Source organism: Micromys minutus, assembly GCF_963924665.1.
Source record: "Micromys minutus genome assembly, chromosome: 22".
Taxonomy (NCBI): Eukaryota; Metazoa; Chordata; class Mammalia; order Rodentia; family Muridae; genus Micromys; species Micromys minutus.
In genome coordinates, this window is record NC_137957.1 from 1,784,132 (window position 1) to 1,804,871 (window position 20,740).

The 20,740-nt window shown below is 58.3% G+C and overlaps 2 protein-coding genes across 7 annotated transcripts; both read right to left on the reverse strand.

Annotated features, from left to right (window-relative positions):
• Positions 1–3,826: 3,826 nt before the first annotated feature.
• On the reverse strand, positions 3,827–13,977 carry MIDN (midnolin). 6 transcript variants are annotated; one of them, XM_080935448.1, is made up of 9 exons: positions 13,343–13,975; positions 11,412–12,040; positions 10,291–10,378; positions 10,049–10,111; positions 8,045–8,173; positions 7,644–7,952; positions 7,333–7,471; positions 6,376–6,648; positions 3,827–5,399 (listed from the first exon to the last, which is right to left on the reverse strand). In XM_080935448.1, the coding sequence occupies exons 2-9, from the start codon at positions 11,645–11,647 to the stop codon at positions 5,122–5,124; spliced, it is 1,515 nt and encodes a 504-aa protein (XP_080791574.1). In that variant the 5' UTR covers positions 11,648–12,040; positions 13,343–13,975; the 3' UTR covers positions 3,827–5,121. The 6 variants fall into 6 exon arrangements, with proteins under 6 accessions (XP_080791574.1, XP_080791572.1, XP_080791573.1 ...); XM_080935446.1 differs by having other exon boundaries at positions 7,333–7,474; positions 13,343–13,974; XM_080935447.1 differs by lacking the exon at positions 13,343–13,975 and adding an exon at positions 12,401–12,537 and having other exon boundaries at positions 7,333–7,474.
• Positions 13,978–15,818: 1,841 nt separating this feature from the next.
• ATP5F1D (ATP synthase F1 subunit delta) lies at positions 15,819–18,917 on the reverse strand. Its single transcript, XM_080935314.1, has 4 exons — positions 18,632–18,917; positions 17,581–17,734; positions 16,373–16,461; positions 15,819–16,231 (listed from the first exon to the last, which is right to left on the reverse strand). The coding sequence occupies exons 1-4, from the start codon at positions 18,770–18,772 to the stop codon at positions 16,109–16,111; spliced, it is 507 nt and encodes a 168-aa protein (XP_080791440.1). The 5' UTR covers positions 18,773–18,917; the 3' UTR covers positions 15,819–16,108.
• Positions 18,918–20,740: the final 1,823 nt, after the last annotated feature.

Consider the following 20,740-nt stretch of genomic DNA (forward strand, 5'->3'; position numbering starts at 1 on the left):
TGCTCAAGTATTGTGGGGCATGACAGCTGTCTGCGGCTGCCTGCTGGGGTGAGCCCCTTCTTCCAGATGGGCCTGTCCCGCCCACATTCCAGAAGGGTTAGGGGCACCATCTCCTGTCCCCCCCCGCCCACCCCCCACCACCGCCTGTTCTGAGAGAGGATCTCTGACCCAGGGCAGAACCCACCTCCCTATAGGTCCCCAGGACACTCAAAGCAGCAGCTGGCCCCACGTCTGTGGGCGGGGTGGGGGGCGGAGATTGGAATGTGGGGGGGGAAGGGTGAAGAAGGGGGCGGAAGTGGGGGAGGGAGAAGGGTGGGATAGCCAGTGAAAAGACGAAAATAAGAGGGGCCAGGATGAAGATAGAAATAGAGAAAACCTTGAGGGGACCGAGTCAAGGAACCAGCCAGCCTTGTACTGGAGGAGCAGGGAGTCTTCCAGGTGACAGCCTTCCTCCTCCACCCGGCAGGCTGACCTGCCCCGCGTGACACTGGGAAGGACTAGGTGGCCGTGGGTGGGGCTGGAATCAGACTTCAGGGAAGATCTCCACGCCCAGCCGTCGCCAGCAAAGTCTCCTTCCCAAGGCCCCGCAGGAGGGTGGAGCTGTTTGGGGCCCCACGGGGGCGGCTGTGCCCCGCGGGTACCATCTCTGGCCTCCTCCACGGGTTCTGCTCCTCCTAGCTGCCCACGCAGAGCCACCTCCAGACCTCTGACATCTCAGAGCTTACTGCCAGGTCCGGAATGGAAAGTGGCCACCCCTCCCCCCCAGGGGACTCCAGACTCTGGCAGGAAGCCACGACCCGTAGTGACCTCTTTCTGCCCGCCCCCGGCTGCCTGGTCACAGAGATCTGCCCATCTGCGAGGTTACCCTCTTGCGGCTTTGGCAAACACCACCATTCCTTGTCGCCAGCCTCTTCCCTCGTCTTCTCACCCTAGGCCAGCCTGGGCATAAGCACCGACTGGCTTTGACCTTGCGGTCATCCTTCTACCTCGGCCTCTCGAGTGTTGAGTTGTACGCCACCCACCTCTCCCCGACTTCTTTAAGGAGACCACATACAAGGACATCTGATGATGACCTGGAGTTCCTGACGGGGTGGGGGGGGGTGTCGTTCTCTGCTCATCCAAAGTGTGAACGTGCATTTTAAAATCTTCGCCCTCCCCATCCTCCATCCCTGCCATCAGCCCTCGCAGCTTCTTCCGGATGATTGGAATTTCATGCAGTGTAAACCTGTTCTACTGTTTCTGCCTCCTCCCAAAGGGTGATTATAACCAGGGTCATGGCCAGGCGCCCCGCCCCCATCTACTCAAGTCTAGACTTGGGGGATCTCCTTCAATGCCCTTACCAGCTTTTCTTTTTCCTTTCTCGCCCATCCCTTCACAACTTGACCTGACTGCAGCTGCAACACACCCCATCTCTCTACCCACAACACCGGGCAAACTCCTATTCGTCCCGCAAAACCCCCTTCTACAGGTCGCCTTCCATCTTCAAGTCCTTCCAAGAGGCGGGGAACTGTAGAACCCGGTGAAGGTCAGTGAACTGGGAGTTGATGCGGCAGGAAGTGCTAGTGTGCAAAGCGGGGTGCTCGTGGTGTGCCTGTGCTGGGGTCCACGTGCGACGCCCCCAGGGACGCCCCCTCTTCCGTCCAGGCCCAGCAGCAGCCGTCAAGCCTGCGTTGTGATTCCCGCCCCCAAGTTTGCATACACCCGGGCAGCGGGGCGGGGCCGCTGCGCCTCCGCGCTCGCGCACTCGGCTTTGCCAGGCTAAAGTCCCGCCTCCAGAAGGCAACCTGGAGCTATTGGTACTTCACAAGACGGACAGAAAGTTTCACCAATGGTCCTTTTCATGGGGGGCGGAGCCTAGGCCGAAGCTCAGGCGGGGGCGGACGGGGCGCCCTCCCCGCGATGACGTCGGGAGCCTCTCCCAGCGCGTTGCCCTGACAACCGCGTTTCCATCTCATCAGGTTTCCGGGGGGCGGCCCCCTCCCATTCAGCTTTTTCCTCAATGGGGTATTGTGGGGGGAGCGGAAGGAAGCGAAGGACCTACCCCGCCCCTCTGTGATTTCGGCAACCGTTGCTGTCTGAGCCTCAGTTTACCTCTCCTTACTGCCAAGTGTACTGGGTCTCTTTGGGGCTAGGATGATTGTCCCCTGGGGTTGTTGGTCCACACGCGCTGAGCCCGAGCTGAGTGCAGAAAGCACTGTGATGCGATGATCTCTGGGTGTCTTGACCTCACAGGGTCACGTGACATTAGACTCCCCGCCACATGTACACCTTTAGGGCAACCATCTCAAGGATCAGAACCTGAGGTCTCCTGGGACATGATCTCTCAGCGCTGCTGGTGGACTTGGTTGACGGATTCCTGCCTGGCTGGTGACGCGGGCGGCTCCCTTCCTAGTCCCCCGAGCAGCCCTGAGCTACAAGGGGCAGCTGCCCCTCCCCCAGACCTGACCCATGGGTTCTTCCCACACTCACCTACGTCCTGTGCCCTCAAATGTCCCCAAACATTTGAGCCCAATAACTATGAACTCTCCAGGGATCAGGCTTGACGGGACATCCGCCTTCCTGGCGTGGGCGCGGGACGATTTCGGGTGGCTGGGTGGAGGGAGGGGCAAAAAAACACTTCAGGAGTTGTTCCAGGCCTCCCTGGGGGAAAGGCAGCTCTTCTCACTGGGTGAGGCTCTCGGGGGACGACTAACTTACAACCATAGGCTTGCAGGCCCAGTGCTGTGTTGGGGTGGGCTCAGTCTTCTGGGTTGGAAAATGGGAGTGTAATTACTTGTGACTGTAGGCCCGGAGAGCATTGAAACACAGAATAACAGGCCGAGCGATGGACAACTCAGTCCAACTACAGAGGAATGGAAAGACATCCGAGAGCCCCTTATGGGGCTGTGGGGAGCACCAGGTTGGCTTGCGGATGGGAACAGGAAAAGGTGGGCGTCCGCTTCGGCAAGTTTCCCAGGGGTACCCAAATAGGGCATGGCTGGAGCAAAGGCCTGGAGGTGCATAATCCTCAGGGAAGGCAGCACAGAGTCTGGCTGGTGCGACTCCCACAGGCACTTCCCAGTTTCTGGGCTGGGGCAAGGCTCCTGGGAGCCGGGAAGCCCTGCCCCAGCACTAACTCCCAAGTTCCCGTCTTCAGCCCACTTCAGAGCCAGGAACTGAGGGTGAAAGCGTCGCCCAGGGCAAGCCCCAGTCCCACGCCCAAAGGGACTTCCGGCCTTGGGTAGCAGGAAGTGGCTAAGCCCTCCCTCCCTCCGCCCTAAGCAGCTTCCTGTCGGTCCCAAGCTGGGAAACGCATGGGAAACCATTTGCGGGAACCAGGGCACGCTGCTCACCAGACCAGGGGCCTGGGGACTCCTAAAGGAGCAAGCGGTGACTCGACTTCATGTCTCATCTTCGTTTATTTGAAATTCGGTGCTCGTGTAAGGTTTTCCTTTTCCCCTCAAATTTTATTTCAATAAAAGGAGACGTGGGCGAGGTGGATCCCCCAAAGCCGGATTCTCCCCACCCCCCACCCCCGAGGGTGGCTAATGCTATCTGGGGAAGTCTTCATAGGGAAGAGAGAACTATGGGTGGGCTCCTGCTTGAGGCCTCCACCCTCAGCCCAGAGGACATATCACAGGCAGCTTAAAAAAATCCAAAACAAAACAAAAAAACCCAAACACACACTTAAATAGGTATTCAAGACAAGTTTTTAAAAAATGCACCTACTTACCCCCCTCCCTTTTTTTGGGGAAAAAAAAAATAGAAAAAAACAGAATAACCAAACTGAATTCTCGATTGGCCTCTACCGTTCAGAATCCCCTTTCCCACCCACCCGCCCCAAAAAACCTTTACAGCTAGTCAACACACGTTCACATCCCAAACCATTAAGGTTTAAACACATAGTGGTGGTGGTGGGGGATGGGTTCACAGCCTAGAACAAAGGAACCATGGACAGGTGGAGTCTAGACAACACGGACAGGTGTCGGGGTGGGCACACATCCCATTTATCACATAATCTCAAAATGTGGAGGAAACCCCCCCCCCACAAGATCACCCCTGCTGTATCAGCCCCAATTCAAGGGGTGGGCTCTCACCCATGGGGCCAATATGGACCAACAGCTTGCCCTCCCCAGGGTTAATGCAGTCACAGCTCAGCACCCCTCTTCCCATCCCCAGATGCAGGCTGGGCGGAGAGAAGAGGTACAAGGGTGTCTCCCTGGGCCCCCCTCCTACAACCTACCCCAGTTTCTTTTTTTTTTTTTTCCCCTAGAGGATAGCAACCATTACTGGCTCAGTCAGAAAAATGAAATCTATAAATAGTTCCTCAAGCTCCATTGGGAAGGAAGGTTAGGAAAATAAATGGGTGTGTGGAGGGAAGAGACAGTGAGGCCAGTGTCCAGAGGGTAGTCCGAGGCCTGTCCTCTTGTGAGGAAGAGCATCCCCCAACTGACCAACGGAACAGCCGCCTGCTTCAGCCTTCTCCATCGAACTAGCTTTCTGTGGCCAAAGCAAGGGCAGCCAGGCATAGTGGCAGAGGCCTGTCATTGTAGCACTTGGGAGACTGAGGCAGGAGGAAGGCTGTGAATTAAGTGGGCATTGTGGACAAGGGGACCTTCTGTGAGTCTATCTAGTGGCTTTCCGGGACGGGAGGGGCGGGGGATCCAGCTGGCCTGAAACGGTGGCCAAGTCTGCAGACGGGGGTGGGGGTGGGCACTCATCCTGGGGTCCCCAACCCTCATCTGTAAAGTGCTTGGAGAATCTACATTGAGTTAAAAACCTGAATTGGGTTATGGAAGGGGGTGGGGAAAGCTAGGCAGAGCGGAAGGGCTAGGGTGGGTGGCTTCCTCCGTCTGGGCCATCTGGGAACAGACTGCTACATATTTGGACTTGGAGAAGGTGGGAGGGAAGGGCCCTGTCGCAGAGGCCGTGACCATGGTAAAGGAAGAAAGAGAAGTGGACATGTGACTAGGGATGCAGGGTAGACAATGGGGGGAGCTAAAAAAGAATCAGAAAGGCTGGTTAAGTGGCAATGGAGGTGACCTCCTGCCCCCCAGAGCTGGGCCGCTCAGCGTCCACTCTGTGTCCTCCTGCCCAGTGTATGGGACAGGGGACGTACAGACCCAAGGGGACTGGATCCTTTTAAGCCACCACAAACTCGGACTGGATGTCTGGGTTGACTTCAGGCTTCCAAACGGAGTCCTCGAAGTCGAGGCCCAAGCCTGTGGCCTCGCTGGGGCTACCTCCACCCCCACTGCTGCTGCTGTCACTACGGCCGGCTTTGCGGCTGGGGGTCCAGTGGTAAGGACCCCGAGCGTCCCGTCGAGCCTTCCTTCGAAGGCGCTTCTGCTGCAGCAGGAGCTGGAGGCGTTCCACTTTGCAGCGAGTGGCTCGGTTCTCTGTCTGTCGCAGACGGTCTCCTACAAAAGGAGACAAGCACCTGTTAATCTTGAGCCCCCACTGATGGGGCTGGAGCATCAACTGTTGACAGCAAGGACCTTGCAATGTGCAAGGAAGCACAGGGCCCCCAGTCTCTATCCAGTTACTGGAGTGTGCTGGGAGAGCAGGAAGGACTGTGGGCAGAATAAGTGTCGCACAGGGTTTAGTCACAGAAGAAATGCAGGAAGTAAGCTGGGCTTGGTGGCGCAGGCCTTTGATGGCGCAGCGCTCAGGGAGGAGAAGCAGAGGCTGGGGGAATCAAAGCGAGTTCCAGGGCAGCTAGAGTTTCACAGCGAGACCCCAAAACAAGAGCAAATGGAGGAAAGTATGCAAGGTATGGTCAGGTGCGAGTCACCAATTCTTTAGGAAGCACAGACCCAGACACTCCAGTTCAGAAAAACCCCTCTGAAAATAACAGGGCTGCAGGCTTGGTGGAGTGGGAGGAAGCCTCCATAGGATGCTCCCAGTGAGGGGGTGGGGGTCTTGCTAATGAAATACAAAAGAAAGCCAAAGAAACAAAAACCTCTACAAGAACCTGCTTCCAGAACAAATCTTGTCCCTCAGTTTCCTTCCTGTGAACAAGCCTTGGAGGCAGGTGATCTAGGTAGGGTCCAGTTATGCACCACCAACTCCACAGCTTGGGTTGGGGTGGGCATGTCTGGCAAACTCTAGGGGGCTAGAACTGAGTCAGCCATTCAAGTAAAGTGCCAAAGGCCATCTGGAGATGGGCCTGGGGGGGGGGTGGGGGAAGGAAGTGGGGTAGGGGAGCCCTCCAGGGCTCACAAGGAGATACTGTGTAGCAACAGTTGCCTCCTTCTCTCCTAGCTAGGGCAGGTCTGGGGGTGGGGGGAAAGCAGCTGCCAGCTCCAGGGGGTCCCCAGGCAGGTCAGCTGTCCCTTCATGAGCCCTCACAGAGGCAGCCTTGAGGAAAGGGAGCTGGGTGGGGGTGGGACTCACCAGGGGGCTTGCACATTCGGATCTGGCTCTGGCCCTGGAGTAGGGATGTGGGGGATGTGGCGGCCAGCTTTTCACAGGAGGTAGTTTTGGGGGTGAGGTCGGGGGCTGGTGAGGCAGGAGAGCACTGCGCGTGGCAGCGAAGCTGGGTCAGTGAGGGTGGCATGCCCTGGTAATGCCTCGTGGCACTTAGGAGGTCATTGAGTATCTGCAGAATGGTGCCGATGTCACGCCGAGGCCGCCCACTACTGTCCTGGCAGTTGGGGTGCAGTGTGCCTGTAGGAGGAAGGATCATGAGCCCAAGTAGTCAAAGTTCTAGAAGTGTGGCACACACTTGCACACACTGGATGAGGTATCCAGGCCTAGTGGTGTGCACCTGCCAACCTAGCAACTCAGGAGGCTACAATGAGGTCTCAAACTCCAAGCCAGTGCTGGGCTGTGGTGGTGCACTCCTTTAATCCCAGCAGAGGGAGGCAGAGGCAGATAGATCTCTGCAAGTTCAAGACCAGCCAGGTCTACAGAGTGAGTTTCAGGATAGCCAGAGCTACAGAGAAACACCATCTTGAAAAACAAAAACAAAACCCCTTCAATCCATGTCGGGGAGCTAAGAAAAATCCTATCTCAAAAAAAAAAAAAAAAAACAAAAAAAAACACACAAACAAAAACATCCAAACAAACAAAAATCCAAATCACACAAAGTAGGCTTGGAGAGGTAGAGCCTCTGCATAGATTTCCCCATTAAGGAAGAAACCGAGGGTGTGCCTCAGCAGTAGTGGCCTAGGCACCATCCCCAATGTCCCAGTGAAGCACACACAACCACACTGGCACAGATGGCATGCCCTATGTAGAACCACACAGGTGCATGCCCCGGATTCCAGGGGAGGATGTTTAGGGAGCCCGGCCAGCACACAGGATTTCAAGTTTGAGATGCCAACACCAGTTGTGTGCGGTGACACCTACCAGAGAAGGTCCCTGAGAAGACCCCTGGAGCGTGATTCACGAAGCTCTCAATGACTGCACCGGGTTTTCGGGATCGGGGGGTGGAGCTGCTGCCTGGGGTGGACGTGGTGTTGCTGCTGGCCGGTGGAGGACAGTCCATCTGCTGGGAGATTGGCAAATGGACATTGTGATGGTTCTATTCCTCAGCTCAGATCTCCCCAGCCTCTAGGGCAGTCAGTGTCAGGGACTGTTCAAGTTTCCAGATGTGCTACATCAGCTCAACAGCTGGGACCCTCAAAAATCTTCCCCTGTGTAAGCATCTGCATCCTTACCTCAGGACAGGCTGTGGCGGCTGCATGGGATCGGAAGGAACCAGCGGTGACAGGCGAGGGGGACACAGGTGAGGAAGGAGTGCTGGATACTGGGGGAACCCGGGCGGCACTGGACACCGACCGGCAAGGCGAGGACACTGGGGTGGCTACGCTGGAATCTCCCCGAGCAGCAGCCGCTGCTGCAGCCAACACGTGGCGGTGCTGGAGTGGGGCGTGCTGGGCTGCCAGTTGCAACTGTACAAACATCATGTGATCCCCAACTCGGAGGGCCAGGGTCAAAGGCGAGCGGCCTGACAGAAAGTCGCTGACCTGAAGAGAAAAGCAGAGACCTCATCAGCCAACGGGGCTCTCATCTGAGATGCCCCCAGCCCAGCCCAGCCCAGCTCTCCCCGCAGTGTGACCTGGGGCCTCTCGCCGCCCCTCTCTGGGCTCTGGGGTCCCTGTCGGTGCCACGGACGCTTAAATAAAATCAATCTGTATTTCCGGAAGCCTCCTCCGGCAGCCCGGCCTGGCCCGGGTGTCGCTGGGGGCTGTGGGGGGGACAGAGGTGGGTCAGATGGGAGCCTCTGGCTCTCCCCAGCCAACTTGGGTCCTTTAAAGGGGAAACTGAGACCAGAAGGGATGGGGCCCACCTGCTGGTCACTGCCCTCCCTGAAGTATGCTACCTGGCCCTTTCCCACCTCAGTCCCCAGATCCTGTCTGCCTGTGAATCTAGCAGAGGGGAGACCTGTCAAACTGTCCAGCACTAAGCCATACCAGAGGCAAGCTGGATCCTGAAAGCACTCCTCAGTTAACCTTTGCTTTCCCAAGATAAATATTTATGTGTGCTGGGCTGTGGGAAGACAAGGGGAGGCTTGGAGGCCTATCCCCAAGGACCTCCACATGCTCTGGTAAGCAGCTCTCTGACCTGCCAGCCACTCACACAAATACCCCCATTCCATTGGGGCTGATCTGTGGGATTTCCTGACCCCTGGATACACTGGGCACCCTCTCTCCCACCCCTGGGGCCCTGGCCATCAGCCTCGTTCTCCCCAGAGGCCAGGGTGGGGGGCGGAGGTTTCTGAGAAGTGACATAGTGGCTGAGTCACACCAGACCGCCTGGCAGAACTCCCTCCCCTGGCTCTGCCGTCAGGGGGCTGGAGGAACCTTCTCCACTTGGGGCCCCATGGGGAGGGGACAAAGGGCTGAGTGGGCAAGGAGGCAACCGGCCTTGAACTCCCCAATCCTGCCACAGATCCTCAGTCTTACCCTCTTTACAGGGAAGGGCCTGAAGTAGCTGAGCACCTGGGTCACCTCTTTCTCCCGTGGGGAGGGTAACTGGGAGGCCAGGTGAGAATTTATACTGTGGGAATCTCAGGGCTCCACCCACCAACCCCCCTGACTTCCTCATGCCAGGTACATCCCCACAGCCCAGCAGGGAAATCTGCTCAAAGTTAGCCCAGAAAAAAGCCCCTGTGTCTCGTTTCTAGGACCTCCCTGTTCTCCCTGGATCCCACCCAGAGAGGCAGGACCACCCCATCTGTTGCCCTTGCCCCACGTTTCCAACCATGGAGAGGAGACCTGAGCCAGGAAGATTTCCTGTGTAGGTCCAGGCAGGCAGGCCCAGGGATCCTGCCCAATCCCCCTCACTGGGCCAAGCAAGTGACCAAGGACACCAGTGTCATTCACTGTACCGGAAAAGCTGGGGGCTGCTAGTGCGGAGGCCCCTGTGGCTGACAATCATGAGGAAGGGAGAAGGGAGGGGAAAAAAAACCCTCAACAAACCTTGGAGTCCTCCTCAGAGCCAGGCCCAGCCTCCCAGGCTGCTTACTAAATATTTTCTTAACATCCCGCGGAGGCCTCCCAGGCCCAGGGCTGGGTGCCCCTGCCTGTCCCTCCCCTTGTTGGGGCAGAGAACAAAGACCAGGGAGAGAGAGAGAGAGAGGAGGGGAGATGGGGTGACTCCCATCCTTGTGCACTAGCAGGGTAGGTTTTGTCACGCTGCTTTCAAAAAGGTGGGAACGCACCGAATCAGTTTTTATCTTAGGGGGTGCACACTTTCACAGCGGGAGTACGGGCCGTGGAGGGTCTAACCTCCAGTGATCATAGGCCAAGGTCACCCACAGTCAGGGCTGGTCGAAAGACTGGCCCTACCCGCTCCACTGTGGCAGCCACCGTGGGAGAGAAAACTTCTCAAGGTCAGGTGGTCAGGTGCTGGGGGGGAGGCAGGGAGGAAGAGGAAGCGGGGTGACCAGGCCAAGCTGGCACCAAGGCGGGGCTTTCATCCCCTCCCCCACAGGCCACCAGGGAAGCACAAACAAATGGAGGCTTTCTAAGGGTGTCCTGAGAGTTGCCAGGTCCCTAGGCGTGGCCACTGCCTCTAGTCCCCCCCTCCCCTGGTTAAGGGGAGGGTGGTGGGTCCTTACCTGGGTCTCGGTCAAACTTTCCAGAGCTTGCATAACGGACTGCTCCGGCCTCGAGGCCTGGGACTACAAAGAGAGGGAGGGTAGAGCAACCTCAGAGTGGGTTCGGAGCAGTGAGTGGGGAGGGGCCTTGCGTGTTAGGGGCGGTGGGAGAGCTCTTTGCAAGGGCAAGAAGGTGCATTTGTGGAGTGAGGTGGCCAGGGGATTATAGAAGCCTCCAGGGCACGCGCCCCTCAGTCATTTACCATGAGGCCAGCTTCCACCGTGGGCACGAGCGTCAACTTGCTCCCATCCCCCACGCCGAATTCCTGCAGCTTCCCCGAACTGAGCCGGCTGGGGGTAGGAAGGAAGAGGGTGAGACGGGAGACAACACAGAGACGCGGAAGCGGAGGCTGAGGAGGAGGGCTGTGCGTGCCCAAGGAGAGGGGAGGACAGAGGAGCGTTTCCCACCCCACCACTCTCCAGAACCGAGTGTCTGTGGGTAGGCCTGTTGTCCTGGGAGCCCCCTAAGCCATGACACTTAACTCCAGGTGAAAGCACTAACTCCATCTGCAAGGGACAAGAGACTTTCTATCACCTGAACCCCCGTGGGCTTTTTGCCACCCTCCCCCGCGCCTCTCTTCAGGCCAGCTCCTGCCTACAACTCCCCAATTCTTGCCCGGGCTCGTCTTTGTGGGCGCCGCGGGGCTCCGGCCCATTTAGTGAGGCCTTCGGGGGTTCTGCCGACCCAGGCTTCCCCCTCCTCCTTCCTCGGCGCAGGCCCGCTGCTCAAACAAAGGAGACCCTCCCCCTCCCGCCCCTCCCCCACTGGGGCCCCTCCGCTGGGGATGGACATTGCGTGTCCCTAGAGGCCCGCGAGGGGACGTGGGGGGGGGGACTCCCTGGCCTGCAGGCGATTTAAATACCAGGTGGGGGGGAGGTGTAAGGGAACCGAGAACAAAGGGGGGGGTAGAGACGCAAGTGATAGGGAGACAGCCAGACGCAGAGGGGGCCGCCAAGCAGATACGGAAGCGGCGAGACCGCCGGCACAAGAGGGGGTGGCTCTGCACCCCCCCAGGCGCGCAGAGAACGGACCCCTCCTCGTGCAATCCCGAGGGCCTACAACTCCCCTGCTACCCCTGTATTTCCCGTGCACCCTGGGGGCCCTCAGGGCGCTCCTGCCTTTGTGCAGACCCCGGCGGGGGAGGGGGCCCAAACAAGTAAGGCCGAGCAGAGGGCGCCCGAGAGCGCGCGGCGCGCCCCCGCCCCCCGTCTGGCTGCCCCCTGCTTCCCCGCGCGGCGCGCTCTTTGTTCCCGCCCGAGGCCCGGGCCCGAGGGGGCGGCCCGGTGCCAGGGGGCGCGCAGGCGGGGGCGGCGCTCTACCTACGTGTCTTTGTGAAGCAGCGCCAGGCGTTCCTTGGGTACTTTGAGGCGCTGGGACAGCCTCTTGCGCAGCCCTTCCACGGTCTCGTCGTGGGGCACCGAAAGGTCGTAGCGGGTTCCCGTGGTGCTGTGGATGGCCAGGCTCATGGGTGCGGCCGACTCCGTGGCGGTGCTCAGCTCGCAGGCGCCGCCGGGGGCCCCGCGCCGGCAGCTCCGGGCGCCGCCGGGCTGCGGCTCCATCCCCGGCGCGCGCAGGAGAACTGGGGGCTTGCGGGTCGCCTCCAATCCTTGTCGGAACTCCCTCGCCGAAATACGGTTCTCTGCTCCGCGAGCACCCAGGGACAGGAGAAGTGCGTGCGCCCCTTGGGGAAGGTCCCAACGTTAGGAATAGAGCCGCCAATCAAGAATCCGAGTGGTGCTCCGGGGTCGCGTGGGATCCTTGGGTTGCGCCCCGGGGTGGGGTCTGCGATCCGGTTTCAAGGGCGGATGACAGCGACTCGGGTACGGCAAGGGGAGGGTCCTACAGAAACGGGGCGAACTATCCTGGTTCGCACAGTGCCTGGATCTCTCTCCGGTCGTGCAACCCCGCGCGTCCCTTCCCTTAGCAACAGCCTCGGCCGCCGCTCGCAAGATCTGGGGGTGAAAGTACGAAGAAAAAAAAAGTTATCATGTATCAACGTTCCAATGGGCGGGACCACCGCCCCCTCCCATTCACTACTTACTCCGCCGGCCTGGCGGCGGCCAATCAACACACACAGACCGCCCAGTCCGTCGCGCTACCGGGCCAATGAAGATCGCCGCGGGGCTACCCCACGTGGCAGCGAGACCCTCCCCCTTGCTCCGCCCCGTCCCTTCTGCGTCCAATGGAGATGCCCAGAGGGTTGGGCTGATGCCACTCCTGACCAGCCCTCGCGACCCCCACCCGCGCCCAGAGCCATTCATTAAGGCCCAGAGACCTCAACAAAGGGCGGGCGGGCCCTTAAGGTAGCGGACCTGAGTTCGAGGACTTAGCTCCTTCCCTCCCCGCCCCTCCGCGGGAGCATAACCCCTCCCGTCCGCAGCAGGAGCGGTCTGGAGAAGAGGCAACGAGCCGGCCATTGTTCCCGACTAAGGAACAGGAAATCTTGGGGCCTCCCCGCTGGGTCTGTCCGGGAAGCAACAGCCTGCGGAAGCTGTCGTTGAGCCCTGAGCTTCATGGCCAAGGGTTGCGGGCTGGCCTCTCAAGGACAGGACAGTCTTCCGCCCCCGTGGGTGGGTGGATGCAATGATATTGGAGAACCTGGGCGGGACCCACAGCTTGGGCAGGGCCCTGCTGCTCGGTGACGTGGCTTCGATTAGATCCGTCCTTCCCGAACCAGTGCTACTTCGCGTCCCAACCTAACCCACCCTCCTATATTTCTTCTGCCGCCCTTCCCCCCGAGTCCCGGGTCGGCTCGTTTCCCGAGGTGCGCTCGCCCAAGCCGTGACGTGACGCGGCGTCCCCGGCTTCGCCCGCGCGCCCCGCTCGGGGCAGCGGTGAGTCAGCAGCCCCGGCGCGCCCTCTGCAGTCCCCGCCCGGGAGCGCTGCCCGAGTCCCGGGGGAGGAGTGCCGTGAGTCTTGGCTGGGGCTCGCCGAGAATTGGGGGTCTGCATGTGGGGAGGCTCCGTTGAGCACCTTTAGACTTGGCGTGCGGAGAAGACTAAGATCGCACATAAAGGGAAACTTGAGTCTATTTACAACTAGTTCAAGGTCACTGTCAGAAAGGCGGAGTTGGGGGGTGGGCTGCGGTCCCGACAGGGCGGTGCCCAGCGGCCCCTCCCACCCTATAAGTTGGAGGGCTCCCTGTCCTGAGGCACCCTAGGTGCGGAAGGTTCAAAGAACAAAGTGGGGCAGCAGGAGAAGTTTACGGCGGGTGGAGACCCCTCTTTGCTTCGTGCGGCCCCGCCCCTACTCACCGGGAGTCGTAGGTCCTGGGTCACCACTGCTTCAGACGACCTACGTATGGGTCGTGGTGAGAGGTGGCCGTGCCAGTCTGGGGCCAGGCAGGCGGCCCCTGAGCCTTTATCCGCGCCGCCTTCCCCGGGGTGGAGTTTGGGCGGGCAAGGGGCGGGGGGGCCGGGCTATAGTGACGCATACCACCCCCCCTGCCTGCTACCCTGGGACCGGGACACCCAGCCCTATGGCTCTCAGCACCCACAGAGCAGTGCCTCGCGGGTGCTACCGGCTTGGATAACTCCTATCTCCCCAAGTACTGAGGTGCACTTCACATTAGGATTGGGGGGTTGGGGGAAGTCTGGCCTGCTTCCCTGCTCCGCCCCCTTTCCTGCTGGCCTGGTGCTTCCGCCTGGGGGCGCCCGTGTGTGGAAAGGGGGGCGGAACGGGAAGGGGTTCCTTAGTCAGCAGCCTGGGTCCAGGAAAACAGGGCAGTGTCACCTGCTAGGCAGTGGGGTGCCCCGACAGCTGTCTGATAGCCTGGCCTCCGCATCCTTTAACGATGACCTCAGAGGCCATTTCTGTGACGATTCAACCATCTCTGGCCTTGCCTAGGCCAGTCAGTTGTGTGACCTCAATGAGTAGCCCAGTCCCTAACACACCCTAACCCTAGACATGCTTCTCACTCCAGCATACGGGTCCCAGAAGTCAGTTCAGAATGTGTCAGTATCTCCAGGCCCCTCTGGGTCAGTTACAAAGGAGAGCCGCCCACAAGCGGCACATGTGCCATCTCTTCACAGATTCATCAGCTCATACCGTGCTGCCCTTTGGGGTGGACACTCACCCGCCCTATGGACCAGGAAGCCAGCGCTTTGTCACTTGAGTGGCCTCCACAGGCAGCTTCCTGAAGATGACTTTGAGTGTGGCCGGACCACCCCCATCACTTTCCTATCATCTCCTGTCCACTTATCCGGTCTCCCCACACTATCTGGTCTGAGCACCCCCCTACCCACCCTGGGGGCCCCTCCCAGGCGGGTTCCTTCCTAGGTCTCCTTCCTGCTCTGGCTGATCACTCTGGACAGGCATGCTGGGCCCCCAAGTAGACAGGCGTGCCCGACACTCCCAGTCTCCCAGGGTCATGGACAGGCCAGGGAACACTGGGAGGCCCAGAGACTTTGAGGGATGTGCAGGAAGTGCAAACCGAAGCTGCGGAGTGTGGAGGACGGAGGCAGGGGAGGGAGGCTGGCCGACACCAGACTGAAAGCCAGTGTAGTAAATGCTGGGTGCCCAGACGTCCTGTATCCTGGCTCTTCTTCCTCTGTGGTCCTTGTCCTTAGTGTGAAAGCCCAAGACTCAGTAATCTTTCCAGGCCATGCCCTCCAGGAAGGTCCCAACCTCTGGGCTCTCAGTCCTGTCCTACTGCCTGCTGTCCCAGGACATAGCCCAGCCAGCACAGGCTGTCCTGTCCTGAGGCAGGGCTCCAAAGCTCACGCCTCCTTGTAGGAGATGCATCCCTGAGTTTTGGTGAAAGGCAGGAGGGACTCACACTGCGAGGTGTACTAGCCCAGTCCAGGCTGTTTTGAGAGCCTCTTGTTGACATGTCCAGCCTGTGGCTTAATTGGCAGGGCCCCTTGTAGCTTGGTCAGTCGGGTCCTGGGCTCGTAGCCTGATGACTTCAATGACCTCTGGGGCCCACACACTCCTGGGCCTGAGCTGGGCAAGGTGACTGACTGACCCTGGAATACCCCCAGGCTGCAAGTGTCAGAAGGGAAGGGTTCCAGCACACTCATGCCCAGATCAGCCATATGCAGCTGCAGCGAGTCACCCACACAGGGCCAATGCAGGGACAGGCTTCACCCAGGCCTTGGCCTGTCCGCTGGTCACTGTCCAGGTGTTTCCGATGACCCAGTGACAGCTACCTCAGCCCTACTCACCACCCTTGAAGCCCCCACCTCTGGTGCTTCACTCTGGCTCCTGAAGAGTGGGGGAAAAGAAGGACAAGCCAGCATAGTACCTGGCCATGGAAGTGGGGTGGGTTTGGGAGGGGTGGTTGTACAAAGGGGTGGAGTATGCTAAGATCACCCCCTCCCAGGCCACCCCACCCCACCACCCCACCCAGGGCCAGTTAGGGACCTAAGGAGTAACGACCATACCAGGGACTGGGAAGGTAGCCAGCCAGGCTAGGGCCACCCACAGGCTGGGTGTGCCTAGGGCGGGGCCTTTGTGGGAGCAGGTGGTTCTCGCCTCTTCCCAGAGCTGGTGGGGTGGGGTAGGGTAGGGCGGCGGCGGGGGGGGGGGGGGGGGGTCCTTAAAGGGAGGGCCTGGCTTGGCTGGCCAGTAGTTCTAGCCACACCCACTATTTCATGCCCTGCCCTCAACCCTTGTCCATCCCACCCATTCTGGCAGGCAGCACCCCAACAGTCAACCACCATGTATTCTACCCAGAATTGCCACGTGCTAGGGGCCCAGGCAGGAGGGAGGAGAGCCTTGACTACACAGTTAGAAATAGAACACTCCGTTGGTTCCTGGTGTTTAATGGGGACAGGCTGGGCAAGCCAACTGTCTAGGTGGCCTTGAGGGGCAATCAAGGCCAACTCTCCAGAGGTATGTGGGGATCCCAGACTCTGGGACGCCTGGGGGAAGACCTCCATAACAAGCAGGCAGACACCAGGGAAGCTTCACTCCAGTGACTGGAGCACTGCTGCCCCCCGGTGGCGACTTCAGCCTATGGGACGTTTCAATGGCCTGAACCTGCCTCTGTTTCCCTGTGGGTGACAGACATGTACCACCTACTCCAGGGCCTTCACCAGGGCTTCATTTGCCTCAATTCGGATTTGGATCTCAGCCCGTGCTGCCTCATCCGCGGCGCCTGACAGTTCTGACTGTGCCTTCTCCAGGTTGGCCCGGGCTGCCTGCAGAGGAGTGGACTGGTGTGAGGAGCAGGCCCAGCAGCAGAACATCACACTCCCCGTGAGATGCCTCCCCAGCAGTCAGGGGACTTTTGGGCAACACCTGCCCTGCCCTGAGCCTCAGTTTCCCCATCCATCACTCACCCCCAGGTCCAGCATGTCCAGTGTCACAGCTTCTTCAGCTAGTAACTGCACAGAGGAGTCCGCGTTCACAGTGACAGAGCCACTGCTCACTACAGAGGAGACAAGGTCTGAGCACACAGCCTCTACCTCCTGCACGTGTAGTCACTAGTCCTCTGCCTCCATGCACACCTGTCAAAATCTAGACCCTGGGGAAGCTGAGGCAGGGACTACCAGCTGAAAGCCAGCCAGGACAACACACTGAGGTCTTCCTATGCACAGTAAAGTATTGTGCTTGCCTGGCATGGGCAAGACCCTGGGTTCAATCCCCAGCAAGGCAGAAACTGGGTGTGCTGACATAAACCTGTCATCACCGCCACCCAGGAGGTGGAGGATCAGGGTTACAGGAGACCCTGCTCTAAAATCAGAAAGAACCCCCCCCCCAAAAAAAAGAAAAGAAAATTGAAGTGCCCCAGAAGTTAGATGTCCCAGAGTCTGTGGGAAGCTGTGAGGCCAAAGATATACACTGTAGCTGACTTCAGACACACCAGAAGAAGGCATCAGATCCCATCACAGATGGTTGTGAGCCACCATGTGGTTGCTGGGAATTGAACTCAGGACCTCTGGGAGAGCAGTCAGTGCTTTTAACCACTGAGCCATCTCTCCAGCCCAGCGCTGTAATCCTAATTGTAGGGAACAGGGTGGGAAGATATCTGTGGCTCATTGGCCAGCCTGTCTAGCTAAGAACATGGCAAATTCCAAGTTCTGCCCCTGTCTCAAAGGAATAAAGACAGGGAGCGTATAAAGGACACACCACCAATGCCCTCCTTCACGTGTGTGTGTACACACCCTTCCCACTCTCACCACCAGGCTTCCTCTGGCACTTCCCCATACACAACCAAATCCCCCACTGATGGCTGTGGGCTGCATCACTAGTGCTGAGAGAGGACAAGACGCCCCTTCATCTGCAGAAAGGGGCAACATGGAGGAAGTCCAACCTGGAGAAGTGGGTCCTTCCCACTGGCTCCCTCCTACACAAAAGCTGTCCTACCCCGAAGGCTAGTTCCACAACAGTCACTTCTCCATCTCTCCCTTCCCAGCTAAGGTGAGGTCAGCTGTTTGCTCCCCTCTGTGCTCCAGATGACCACATCTTCGTCTGGGCAAGCCTACTTCCTTTGCTTTCTCCCCGACCTTCCAAACCTGAACCTCTGTTCATCCTGAGCCACACTCACCAAAATACTTAGTTGTGGTGCCGTCTTCTGCGTGTACCACTACCAGCCCAGGCCGCAGGACCTGTAGTGTGGGGACATGGGATGCCAAGATGCCAAAGGCTCCAGTCAGTGTAGGCACATCCACTTGCCGGACATTGGCACCGTCAAAGAACACCTGCAGAGCATACAACGTGAGGTAAGCATTACCGTGTGCCACAGAGACTGGACTTACCTGCCATACAGTGGGCACGGGGAGGATGAGATTCTGATGGGACACAGAAACGACTGGGAGCTGCCATTAGACTCAGTTTGCTCACCTGTGAAATGGGATGCTATGCCTAAAAGAGTGTCTGGAAGAGGTGTCTGAAACATGGCAGTGCAGTGCAGTACAGCGTGCTGATCCGGCCCCTGGGAAGGGGTTTCTGGGAAACCCTACGGCTGTCTCACAACTACTCTGAAAGTTGCTATGAGGAGTTAAAAGTGTAAAACCAACCTAGGCTTATTCTGTAAGTTGGTAAAAACCCTGGCTAAGGTCTATTCAATTAAGGGTATTAGGTCCAGGTGAACCCAACAGGACAAGGAGCTTGGGTCAGTCCCAGGTGACCCCAACAGTGGCCGGGTTCTGTTCTGAGTACAAGTGACCCTTCAGGAGCTGGGTCCAGGCAATCCCCAAGAAGGGATCCAGGCCTGGGTACTGGTAACTCCTGCTCGCTCGGGCAACATCTTGGGGACTTGGAGAAACCCCTTCGGGCAGAAACTGTGATCCATGTGAACCCCAAAGGTATTGATCTGTGATCCATTATGAATCCTAGGCTCCAGGTGACACCCCTTCATTAGGCAAAATCTGGGTTCAAGGTATAGGTGGAGTCTTAGGTTCAGGTGACGCCCCTAGGGGTGGGGCATGAAGTTTCAGTGAACACTGAGAGGTCGAGCCCGGGGTCCAGGATGACCCCATCCAGGACTGGGAAGTTTGCCCGGCCCCAGCGGAGTGAAACTTGAGACCCAATACAAGTGATCCTCTCCCACGGGTCAAGTCAGGGGCTTGACGATTCTGGGGGCTGTGAGTTCGTACCTGCGTCGGGGAGGCAAAGGTGAAGGACATCTGTCCGGGCCCGGCGGCGGGGGCAGGTGCAGCAGCGGCCTCGGCGTACGTTCGCGCCTGAAGCACTAGGCGACGCAGGCCCCGGTGACGAAGCAGTGTGATGGGCAGCATGGTGGCGGAAACGTCAGTGGACTCTAGCTTAGCGGACGGCGACACTGGGATAGCGAGGCGGCCTTCAGGGAGGGCGAGGAGGACGACGCGCGTTGCCTTCTGGGAGGCGCAGTTCCCACGAGAACGCACGCGCGCACTAAGACGGTCAGAAGGCTGCGTGATGCAGGACACGCTGAGCATTCTGGGAGGTATACTTTGCCTTAGCCCCACCCCTTGCAGCGCTACCTAGAAGTGAGATCCTCCTTATTGCCACGTGGGTCATTCTGGGAACTGTAGTTTTCTTAGCCTTCTAACAGCAAAGGATGCCCTGGGTCCTTAGGACGGTGTTCTGCAAACGGACATTTTCCCTCAGGAGGGGACGTTTGCGCTGAAGAGATGCAGGTTTGATGTCAAGTGCCAACCGATGGAGAGGCACTTAGCGCGTATTCGAGGCCCAAAAGACGCAAACCTGTAACGTCTTGGGACAGAAGAATTAAAATGTAGACTACCAGCCAGGTGTGGTGACGCACTCTTGCAATCTCCGCACTCGGGAAATAGGTAAGAATCTATTTACAAAAGTGCGCAGCCGAATACATTTCTAAGAATCAAATATAAGACAGGAGCAGTTAATCCCTACTCCCCGGAGGAAGACTCGAGCAGGGCTCTGTGAGCTTGAGACCAACCAGGTCTACATCATAAGAAGCTGCTAAGTGAATAAATGAATAAATAAATAAATGATATCTAATGATGCTGGCTGCGGTGCGTGTTGGGGAGCGTGCTGGGGAGGGAGGTCGCGCAGGGCGAGAAGCTCACTAGAGGTTACTGGGTGACATGCACTCTGGAGTCGGCAGAGGGCGCACGAAACCTGGAGACGTACTTGCTCTTCTCCGCAGTCCCCTCCCTGCGGGCCTCCGCCCCTGCGCGCCACTGACGCAGGAGCCCGTGCGAGGGCGGCCAAGGGGCCCCACTGACGCCAGTTGTGTCCGCGCAGCCTCGCTCTCGGCCATGACGTTACCACCCTGCCCCCGCACTCACGCAGGTTCCAGCCTCCGCTCTACTGTTGGTCCCTATGCCCCACTAAATAGGTTCACAGAAAATGGGGGCTTAGAGTTGGTGGGACAAACAATAGGAAAGCCATTAGCTTGACTTAGAGATGCGTGTTGGATCTTAGAGGGGCAGCTGGCACCTAGAGGGTCATGGTCACTCTTGAACCAGAGTCTGGTGGATGCAAGGGTGATTCTGCTCAAATGCTAGCAGTTCTGGCCTCAGTCTCTATGAGAGACTCCTAGTTCGCATTCTGATCTGGACATTCTTTCCCTGGGCAGTAGGCAGCTAGAAACTCCATTCTTTTCCCTACTCCAGCTCTTAGGCACACATGCACACAAGCCCCGGGATGCCATATCTACTCAAATGTTCCAGGATACAGAACTCAAACCTAGATAGATCATGTCGTCCTGTCCTTCCCACCCCCACGGCCACTGTACCTTACCACACAGTTTTTTTTTTTTTTTTTTTTTAAATTAAACCTAGGATGCTGGAGAGACTCGAGCTTCATTCCCAGCGCCCATGTGGGACAGCTAACAGCTGCTTGTAGCTCCTGCTTCAGAAGCTCTGACATCCTCTGGCCTTCAAAGACACGTGAATTCAGGACACACACACACACCAACACACACAGTATTTAGTATTTGAAAAATCTAGGAGTACTCACAAATGCCCGAGCCTCAGGCCAACCTGGCGATCTTTCATGGTTGGGTGGTCCAACCTCAGCTACTGCGTCTCTGTGTTAATTCCCTTCGCTGAAATAAAAGGAGGAAGGTGTCCCGGAGATTCGTGTAAGCGACCCACCTTCATGACGACACTTACTTGACTGTGTGGCCAAACAGGGAAGAAACAGGTAGGGTCTGGAAGCATAGATCCTGGGCTTGAACCCGAACACCAACAGGAAAAGATCTGTGAGGGAAAGGGGTTACCGGGTATGCATCATTCCAT

Excerpts from the sequence above, each read along its gene's own strand:
- MIDN (XM_080935446.1), bottom strand. The coding sequence starts at position 11,647 with ATGGAGCCGCAGCCCGGCGGCGCCCGGAGCTGCCGGCGCGGGGCCCCC. Across the intron at positions 10,379-11,411 it reads GCGCTGCTTCACAAAGACAC|CCGGCTCAGTTCGGGGAAGC; the intron begins GTAGGTAGAGCG and ends TCCTACCCCCAG. Across the intron at positions 5,400-6,375 it reads CCGAATGTGCAAGCCCCCTG|GAGACCGTCTGCGACAGACA; the intron begins GTGAGTCCCACC and ends CTCCTTTTGTAG.
- ATP5F1D (XM_080935314.1), bottom strand. The coding sequence starts at position 18,772 with ATGCTGCCCATCACACTGCTTCGTCACCGGGGCCTGCGTCGCCTAGTG. Across the intron at positions 17,735-18,631 it reads CCTTTGCCTCCCCGACGCAG|GTGTTCTTTGACGGTGCCAA; the intron begins GTACGAACTCAC and ends TATGCTCTGCAG. Across the intron at positions 16,232-16,372 it reads TGGACATGCTGGACCTGGGG|GCAGCCCGGGCCAACCTGGA; the intron begins GTGAGTGATGGA and ends ACTCCTCTGCAG.